Source organism: Poecilia latipinna, unplaced genomic scaffold (assembly GCF_001443285.1).
Source record: "Poecilia latipinna isolate Pla-1442-1.1 unplaced genomic scaffold, P_latipinna-1.0 Scaffold1958, whole genome shotgun sequence".
Lineage (NCBI taxonomy): Eukaryota > Metazoa > Chordata > Actinopteri > Cyprinodontiformes > Poeciliidae > Poecilia > Poecilia latipinna.
In genome coordinates, this window is record NW_015114574.1 from 63252 (window position 1) to 73100 (window position 9849).

General features: G+C 41.4%; 1 long non-coding RNA gene and 1 gene segment (V, D, J or C); one reads left to right on the top strand and one right to left on the bottom strand.

Moving 5' to 3' along the window:
• The window catches only part of LOC106935397 (uncharacterized), a 20099-nt gene extending 11177 nt beyond the window's left edge, over positions 1 to 8922 (top strand). For 2 of the 3 annotated variants that reach the window (XR_001421891.1, XR_001421888.1), the window contains one exon: positions 4430 to 4471. This is a non-coding gene — a long non-coding RNA (uncharacterized LOC106935397). Of the gene's footprint in view, positions 1 to 4429; positions 4472 to 8870 lie in introns of those variants that run through there. The other variant, XR_001421890.1, reaches the window with a different exon arrangement.
• LOC106935390 (T-cell receptor alpha chain V region CTL-F3-like) lies at positions 8611 to 9442 on the bottom strand. The segment is given in 2 exon segments: positions 8611 to 9208; positions 9336 to 9442. Coding segments are annotated over 2 exon segments (453 nt in total).
• Between the last annotated feature and the right edge of the window lie 407 nt (positions 9443 to 9849).

Consider the following 9849-nt stretch of genomic DNA (forward strand, 5'->3'; position numbering starts at 1 on the left):
GATGTAGGGTCAGGTGCAGGGTCAGATGTAGGGTCAGATGTAGGGTCAGGTGCAGGGTCAGATGTAGGGTCAGATGTAGGGTCAGATGCAGGGTCAGATTCAGGGTCAGATGTAGGGTCAGATGTAGGGTCAGATGTAGGGTCAGATGCAGGGTCAGCCATGAGCCACAGGGTTTCCTGGGACGTCCATCAGTCCCTGGGTTTAGCTCACCAGGTGGGGCGGTAATCTGTCCTAGTGGTGGGTAAATGAGGTGTCATGAAGCGTTTCGACTCAGCAAAACTGTATTGATCCTGTGTCGATACTGTATCACTGAATACTGACACCTGCTGGACATTAAAAGTCCCTACAGGCAGTATAGTTGACAGACTAATTTGATGACTTAGAATTTTATGACAATAAGATTTAAGTTAGTGTATTTTATTGTACATTGTATTATTTCATAACTTAAGTTAAATTTAAAATATTTGATATTCTTAGATACAGTCAATAAATAATGTGAACATGTACAATAAAGTAAAAATTTAAGTGAATGTGTTTGGAATGAGGATGCTTGTGGACTGGAGTTTTTTTTCACACATTTTATTTAAAAAAAAGTTTTTCCAACGTTTTGAAATTCAGTCTACTACGCTTTTTTGACACAACTTCTCCTGCTGTGGAAAACACCCTCTCTGTCATGAAATGTGTTTTAGTGAGGTGAGGGAGAACGCAGGGAGGACCCAGGATGAAGATGAAGATGATGAAGAGTATAGCTCAAACACAGTCCAGTACAGGCGGTACGGCAGAGCACTTAGCAAACAGCTAATTACCGGTAGCTACTGAGACTGAAGACTGATCACGAGAGCAAACCAACACAGGACTTATCAGTTCGACTGTGAAGGGAACGCAGACTGACGAACAGGACGCAAGAACAATGACAAACAACAAGGATCCGACAAGAGACAAAGACAACAGATGGACTTAAATACACAGGAAAGGTAATCATGGAATGAGACACACCTGGAAAGACAGGACAGGGACAAGACAGAAAACCTCGAAAATAACTACACAGAAAACACAGAACACAACACTCTCACATGGCACAGATGAGGCTGGAGTGCAAAGGTATTGCAAAGGCAACTGGAAGAGGTTAGGATAAATTGTCTTGTGGTTCTGCCAGTATGCCATTGGATTCTGACATTTGGAAATGTTGCCATATGCAAGATATCGTTGCACCTTCTGGATGGCATCAGCTGTGGCACTTTTGGTCTGCTTGCCTACTTCGGTGTCAAGATGGTGCCAAAGGTTATCTAAAAACAACAAATTGACATTTTAGTACATCTTGTCCAAACAAACAACAAATAATGCTGAATAACATGCCTGAGTTGGGTGCAGACAGCTGTTGTGAAGACAGTCCCAGCTGGGGCTCATTTGTGTGTTCGATAATAGACGCACATTCTGACCGCAGTCTACTGATGGCCTCATTGCATTTGGAGGAACTGCGGAACCCAAGTGATTTAAATCTGGGATCTAGAAGTGTTGCTAGGGCCAACACACTTTTTGACTCCAGATTGGAAGCAGTGTCTGTGACTCGACGCTTCAGTTTTTCATGTAGGTTATGGCTGGCTGGGGGTGCAAGGTTGATGCATTACTCTCTAGTGCAAGATAGAGCATTTTCATCATTGGGATGACCTTGGATCCTGACACTCGCCTCTCTTCAGACAACTCCACTGTAGCTTGATGGAAAAGAGCAAGCACAAAAAGTTTCTCCTATGTTATGCTCATCAGCTGTAAGTGGAGTAAAATCTGCTTTTAGAGAGGCCAGAGACACCCACACTGGTTCCCTCTCATCATGTAGCCTTGACAGCATTTCATATGTGCTGATCCAGCGTGTTGGCGCCTCATTGATAAGTTTCAGGATTGGTCGTCCCATCTGTTGCTGCACTTGAGCAAGCTTCTCTTTGGCTGTAGTGCTTGATCTGAAGTGTGTGACAATGTGCCTAGATTTCTGTCTGATGGATGTAAGTGTGGGGATCTGATCACATGATTTTCTAACTAATAAATTGAGAGTATGTACAATGCAAATCGAGTGCCGAATTACTAGCTGCCTAGCGGATGCGATCATGTTTGGTGCTGCATCAGTCACAAGAGACCTTATGTTATTGGTTATGGCCCAGTCCTCCATTATGACTTGGGCCAAATTGTCAGCAGTGTGACTTACTCCTAACACAGATGTACACAACTGCAGATTTTCATTGATGTAGTGACAGGTAAGAGCCAAATGAGCCTCCATGTTCACAGAGGTCCACATGTCAGCCGTTATGCTCACTGCCACAGCTTGCTGTACTTCCATTTTCACTCGTTCCTGTTCCTCCTCAAACTTTGTGGCCATCTGTTTGATGGTCTGAAAATTATACCAGTGAAACCAAACAAAATCAATATATTAAAATTAAAGATTAAATTATTTTTTTATTTAAACTGCTACTTTAGATAATTTCCACACAAACCTTTCTGGTTGGCAAACCATATGAAGGTTTAAGGGCTTGAACCAGTTCCTGAAACTCTTCACTCTCCACAATACTGAGAGGCTGGCAAACCATCACTATGAAATTCAGTAGAGCCTCATCCAGCATTTGCTTCCTAGAAGCTTGATGGTTAAATATGAAGTAAACAATACATTTAGATTAAATAACTTATTAAAAGCAACTGAGTAATTTGTAGAATGGCTGCATATCTGAGTTTATCTAGGTGTATCTGGGACTTCATTCTCATGCCTGGCCTCATGATGCCTCAACATTGAGGAGTTGGATTTATTTAAATAAGACATATGAGACATTTAACCTACAGAACATGATATGAGAGTAAACCAAGAGTCAATTTCAGCTGAATTTGGATTCAGATAGATCAATTAGAAACTGAAAACAACCGGATGAAACAACAACAAAATGAAAACAAATTTATTTTCCAATATGAGATCAAAATGGTCCTAGACTGAGGAAACCTTTCCTTTGAAGCTGCTCCATAGTTGACGTTGTACCAAAAAAGATCACACATTCTTTTGGCAAATGCATCCTGTTGACAGATTGGCTTCCTTATAAACACAGTTTGGTGCTTTAATGTCATTTTGGTCACGTGACTTGCTGAAACCAACATGCTCACCAACACGTTTTGGTCTATGGGCTTGATGCATGTGCCGACGCATCGGTGTTGCCGGACCATCACTAATCTGTCCTGTCTACCCTTTGAGGTATGCATCGCGCCCAAGCTGCTCTACCTGTGAAGATGAGACTCTCAGTCCTTTGTTCTGATTGCATTAAATGACTTGACCTCATTAGCTGGCAAGATGAGACCTTTTCCCCACCATCTTTATTTGTTCAGCTTCTAAGCTGCATTGGTTCATCAGTTTTGGAAATAATTAACTCCTGAGTGATTTTAAAATGTGTGAAGTGAAGCCAGTCTTAAAGAAGCCTTAGTCTTAATTCTGCCTTGATTTTCCACTTCCATCCTGTTTCCAAGCTGACATTCCTGAATAAAATAAAAGCTGTAGAAACCCAGATCAGGTCCAGGCTCTGTCGGTTCAGATCTCTGATCCGTGGATTTGTCCTAAAACACCAATCCACTGAGATTTATTTAGAAAAAGGATTTGTTAATGGCTGCTGATGAAGGAGATGAGAGGTGAACAGAGGTCTATGGAGCAGAGATCAAGTTTACTGGATCTACTAGGTGATCTGGGGGGAGATTCCATGTGGACCCCGGACACGATGTGACGTCTCCAGGTGATCTGGAGCGGGACAGATCACACAGATCCCCCCCTCTGTGGGGGCGGCTGCCCTGGGCCGGTGCCTGGTCAATGAGGAGCTGCTGTTCTGGGTCACTGTGCGTTGTAGAGCTCCTGAATGTAAACCCACAGAGAGGAACGCAGTTACACCAATGTAATTTATAATGCGCCCCATGCAGTCAGGAGAGAATCATAAGATAATTATTTATTTTTTCCCACTGAGATTGAAAATCTCTTTTACAAGAGAATTATGGCCAAGACTGGCAGCAGCACACAATTTACAGAACATTCTCACAGCAGAACAGAAAAAGTTAAGTCATAAATTTACATGTTTCCTTCTCAAAGAACAGTCTGAAAAATATTTAGAGACAACAGTCCCTTTAGGTCCATGTATTTCTGCAACTGGTTCCAAGGCGATGCAGCAGAAAACTGGAAAAAATTCAATAGCAACTTATAATTAACCTTATTTAGCGTTATTTAACCATTAATCAATAGTTAATTAACTCTGAAAATATTCTTAATGAAAAGTGATTCAAATATAATAAGCTATATATTAGCACTTTTATTAATACTTTATCCATAAAGACTAATTACTGCCAAAACCAACATGTATGTTTGTAGATGCTCAAATGTTCTTTCAAACAACCCTCTAGTGGCTGCTGTGGAGTACTGCAGGTTTTAGTGTTTTAACAGGGAGTGAGGCCCTCTAGTGGCTGCTCTTGAGTACTGCAGGTTTTTGTCCAGGGTTCTGGTGTTTCCTGTCACTGTGGGCTGCACAGCGCAGTAGTACACAGCAGAGTCTGTCACTGCAGCAGAGGAGATCAGCAGATCCATCCGGGTTTTATCTTCACTCACTTTGAAGGAGAAACCAGGAAGCGACGTTGACATTGGAGCTCCTGTTCCTGAGTGTGAGATCAGGAACTCTGGAGGTTCTCCAGGATATTGTCGATACCAGAAGAAATAATCATCATAAACAGCAGCTTTAGAGTAATTGTAGGACACAGTAGCAGAGCTGCCCTCTGAACTGAACTCCTCAGTCTTCCCTGCAGTGAGTTGTTGACAGTTTACAGCCGAAGGAAGAAAAAAGTGATATAAGTGAAGAACAACAAGGATCAGATTATTCTCTGAAAGACTCCAACCAACCTGATCCAGTGATCAGAACCAGCAGAGAGAATCCAGATGTGAGCAGAGACAGCATGTTGAGCAGAGTTAATGTTGGAGAGCTGAGCTGAAGGAGGAAGTTTGAGTCTCTTTAGAGTTCAGGGACAGATCAGCTCCTCCTCTTCCTCCTCTTCCTCTTGGCTAACAGACTCAGTTTCTGCTGCTTCTTGGGAAATTTTCTGTTAAAATAATTTTCACAAGAAAGTCATTTAAATGTTCATTCAAACACAGGGAGGACCTCAGTTTGCTGGAGATTCCTCCACTGTCGTCGTTCCTCTGCTGACTTGTAAATATCCACAGCAAAGGATCAAAAGGTTTGAAAGCAGGAACTCCCCCTTCCTGTTTATTAGGCACAAAATAAGATGGACATTTCTGCCACATTCTCAAGAGTCAAAATACTGTGAAGTTCTCACTTCTGATCAAATTTAAAATCACTCTGTGATGTAACTTCATCCATATTGGCCACTATGATGTTTATGAACAGTTGCATAGATTATGTCACAATTTGACATAATCCATAATTTGACCATTTCAGCAATTGGCTCACAACATATGTGGGAAGATGTTTTTGGGTTGATTCTTCAGAAATGGTCCATGTGGAGCTGGAAATGTTGGCTTGTGATGTAAAGATGGCAAAAAAGCTGCACCTTGGATTGTTCCCATTAACCAGGAAGGTGAGCAGTCTGTGGGGAGACTTGGATTCTTATTTTTTCCATGTGCAGTTTTAGAAAATACTTTACAAACATGTCAAATTTTGTTCTCAGTGGTACACAAGTACAGACTAGCAGGCAGGCAGTTAACAAGGTGTTCAAATATAAAACAAAGAAAACTTGCAAAAGCAGAAACACCTAAAAACTGAAGACGTAACAGGAATCATGTGAAAAGCAAATAACCTGGCAGGTCATGGCAAAACTTTGTGGAAATGCTTGAGGTGGGTAAATGAAAACAATGCATGTTGGCTGTGAGAGAACAAGACTAAGATCCTGAGGGGAGATGAATTATAAAAGGAAGAATATGTATAATTTCCAAGAATATATGGAAAACTACCCATAGCACACGATGTTACATCAACGTTGAATTATAGTCAGAATCGTTGACTTTTGGTTGAAGTTGACAAATGATGGTAGATCAACCATCAAACAATCATCCAGCTCTAACCAAGTAACTAATGTTCAAACTGTGTCATTGAATCAATGTTGTTTATGGTTGAAATCTAATGACTGAAATGCTGATGTCTGATCAATGTCTGATCAACGTTGAATCAATGTCAGCTGTTTTGCCGCACCCCTATTGCCTATTGTTTGGTCTGGGAGAGCATGTGGTGGACGACGAAGTGTAAGGCTGGCTGCTCCAGGTTGTTGTGATAATAATCACTTGTTTTTAACTTTTTATTATGATATGCTTAGGGTCGTGCTTAAATGAGCCTCTGTTCCAGAACAGCTGAGTTAGATGATTGCATGACCGTCTGCAGCCATCAAGAAGTGCAGAAGGTTGTTAATCATCCACAGATTCAATCCAGGTGAGGCAGAAGGGAAACACTTAACATGTAAGGCAGGTGAAACACTGAACTAAACCTGCTAATGACTGATTCAGTCTGTTGATTCTTGGATTGGTAACTATAGTTGTAGTTTTTTAATTAGAGCAGTTGTAGGAATGAAAGAGGTGCCAAAAATGGTGATTATCGAACTTTGAGTTTTCACAAATCAGATAAAAGTTTCACAAATCCCAAACATGGTTATAAATATTCTGCTATTAGAGCAGAATAATCTAGTCCAGGTTTCAAGTCTCTAGGTGTAGTAGTTTTTAAACTAGAGTTGATTAAAGATGCGGAAAGTAGTGGAATCGCCCTTTAGCTATTGGAAGCTAACCAACTTCAGCTTCGTGTCCAAACGTCCAAAGCTCCGGTCAGAAGCTAAGTTAGCAAAACAATGTCTCAAAAAGGACTTAACCTTCAAGGACGGAGAGAAGAAAGAGGAAGAACAGAAAACAGCCCAGATAAAGGTTTGTTTTAATGAGCCTTGGTGATGTAAAGATTAGAAAAGCTGCTAGTAGAAATTAGCCTGATAGCGACCTGGACCGGTCCAGTTCAACAGCCAGACATTTATGCTAGGCTCTCTGTGTGAAACTGAGTTTAACTTTAAATGAGTTGATTCTCATGGTGGTTCTGTATATTTCTGAGGTATTTTTGGCTTCAAAACGCCGAGTTTGATAACAATAATTAAAACTTCTCAGTGTCTGACTTTGTCTAGCTAAATGTTTCTACGTCAGGCTACATGGATGAGCTGCTCTGTGCTGTAGTTGGGATTTGCTGTTTGCTGCTGATCAGAAGCTTTTTGTGGATAAAACAAACATTATTTTTCTAAGTTAAGTGAAACTTCTGTTAACATCTGAAGGCTCAGAATCAGTCCAGTACCGGTACCGGTCCAGATTCTCAGGGGAGAAAGACTCACCTGGTATAAATGACGTTTAGTTATTGGAGTTACATTTTAGATAAATGAATTTAATCACAGAATGTCATGAATGTGTGTAGAGCTGCACCGACTGCAGTTTTCTGGCCGATTCCTGGTTACCGATCTTTAAAAAGCCTGAGCTGCTGATTTTGGTTTTGGCTGATATGAAGTTTTTTGTCTGAAATGTTGCTAAATGTAGCAAGAAAGTCACTGAGTTTCCACAGTGGGTGAACATTGTTAACTGTAAAGGTTCAGACCTGTTGGTCTGCCAGTCAAACCTCTCACTGCAGAGCAGAAGAGGACAGAGACTGAGTTATAAAGATCAGCTTCACATGTAAGTATCAGCAGATCATGATCCCCCAAAATTAATCTGGAAATCAACTTGCTGATAAATGTACCCTATATTATAAATGCATAGGGTATAATGCAATCAGCACCAGCAGAGATGGAATAAGTTTATAGCAGGTGTGTGAATGATCTAATCGTCTGTTGATTCCAGCCGTCCACATTGTTGGCAGAACTAGAGGGCCCCAAAACCTAATTTAGCTTGGGGCCCCATGGAGCCTGGGGCGGCCCTGCTCCAGCTACATTTTAGGACACACCTCCAGGAAACTTTTTCTTGATTTGGGGGGACATACCTACATACTGAAATTTAGATCTTTATGATGTGCGGTTTGTCCTTCTCAGGTCGGAGGGCGCTATAGAGCAGCTTGGCCACACCAACTTTTGATTTCACTGGAGTCTGAAAATTTCACATGGGGAACGATTGTGGATGAAGTTTGGTGAGTTTTTGAATATGTTAAGGTCTCCAGAAGGCCACTTTAGGGGATGGAGTAATAATAAAAAAATGACAATTACAATAGGCCTTTGCAGCATTTACCTTGGCTTAGTAATAATAATAAAAATACATTTTATTTAAAAGCACCTTTCTAAAACCCAAGTTCACCTTAGAGGTAAGAACAAATAAATAATCAGTAAAACAATAAAAAAAAAAATACATGGTCGTTTATCTCTAACACAGTTGCTGGTGGGTTTCCTAACTCTGATCATCCAAACTGGTTCCACTGGTTTCCACTGACTTCTCCCAGTTGTAACTTTTGGACAGGAACCAGGTGGAGATCCTGCTGCTTCAGGTTAGTTTGGTTCCAGCAGCTGCAGCTCATTAGCCAAACGAGGAGAAGCAGCATTCATCTTCTATGCACCACATATTTGGAACAAACTTCCAGAAAACTGTAAAACAGCTGAAACACTGACTTCCTTTAAATCTCGACTAAAACCCCACCTGTTTTCAGTTGTATTTGAAATGTAATCAATTATGAATTTGATGACGGCAATTGACTTAATTTAATGTTTTTGATGATTCAATGTTGCATGACCGTTTTTGTGTCTTTAATGATGTAAAGCTCTTTGCAATGCCTCACTGCTGACATGCGCTATACAAATAAAATTTGATTAATGTAACCTGATCTATGAGGCCCTCTAGTGGCCGCTGTGGAGTACTGCAGGTTTTTGCACAGGGTTCTGGTGTTTCCTGTCACTGTGGGCTGCAGAGCGCAGTAGTACACAGCAGAGTCTGACGGACGGAGATCCTGGATCTTCAGGCTGAAGGATTTGTCGTCTTTATTGAGGTCAGCATCAAATCTATCATTGTCAAAATCTGGAGCTTTATATTTTGATGATGACAGCTGCTTCAGCATGTACTTTGGGAAACTGTTTTCTTCTTGTTTATACCAGAACAATGTGACACTCACACTGCTCTCGTAAGTACATCCCAGAGTCACTGAGCTTCCTGCAGCAGCAACAACTTCTCTTTCTGTCTGCGTCACTGAGTCTCCTTTACACTCTGGGGAAGAACAGAACATGCAGAGGAAGAGATGGATCAATAGAGATGATTGATTAAAGGAGAACAATCAGCAGCTTTCCAGACTTCTCCTCCATGTGGAGGAAACATGTTGATCTTTGTATCTTACCAGAGAAAAGAGCAGCCAGAATAATCCACAGCCAATGTTCCATCTGTCCAACAAGGTTTAAACCAGCAGGAGAAAGCAGCTGATGTTCAACATTCAGTCTGACTGACTGTTGTTCTCTTCACAGCACCACTTCTTATTGACACGATGCTGGAGCACAGAGCACAAGGAGAGCGCCGCCTGCTGGAGCATGTCGCCCTCTGGGGGAGAGGAGAGGTGGAGTTCACCAGAGAGGAGACGAGGCTCCAGCAGCTGGGCAGTGGGTCAGGAGTATGGAGTGAAAATAGTCTCAAAATATCTGTGCGTGTGTAATACTGGATTTGTAAACATTAAAAATAAAATAAACCTTCTCCTACGCCTATACATGTTGAAAAAGTACACACAAATCACCTGGTACACACACACAAAACTGCATTTCCGGTTATGAGTGCACAACTATTTCTGAGACTCATTTTACGCTTCCGGAAGCTCCCAGATTTGTGTGTAGATGATGCGTTTACATGGTAGTAAAAGCTGG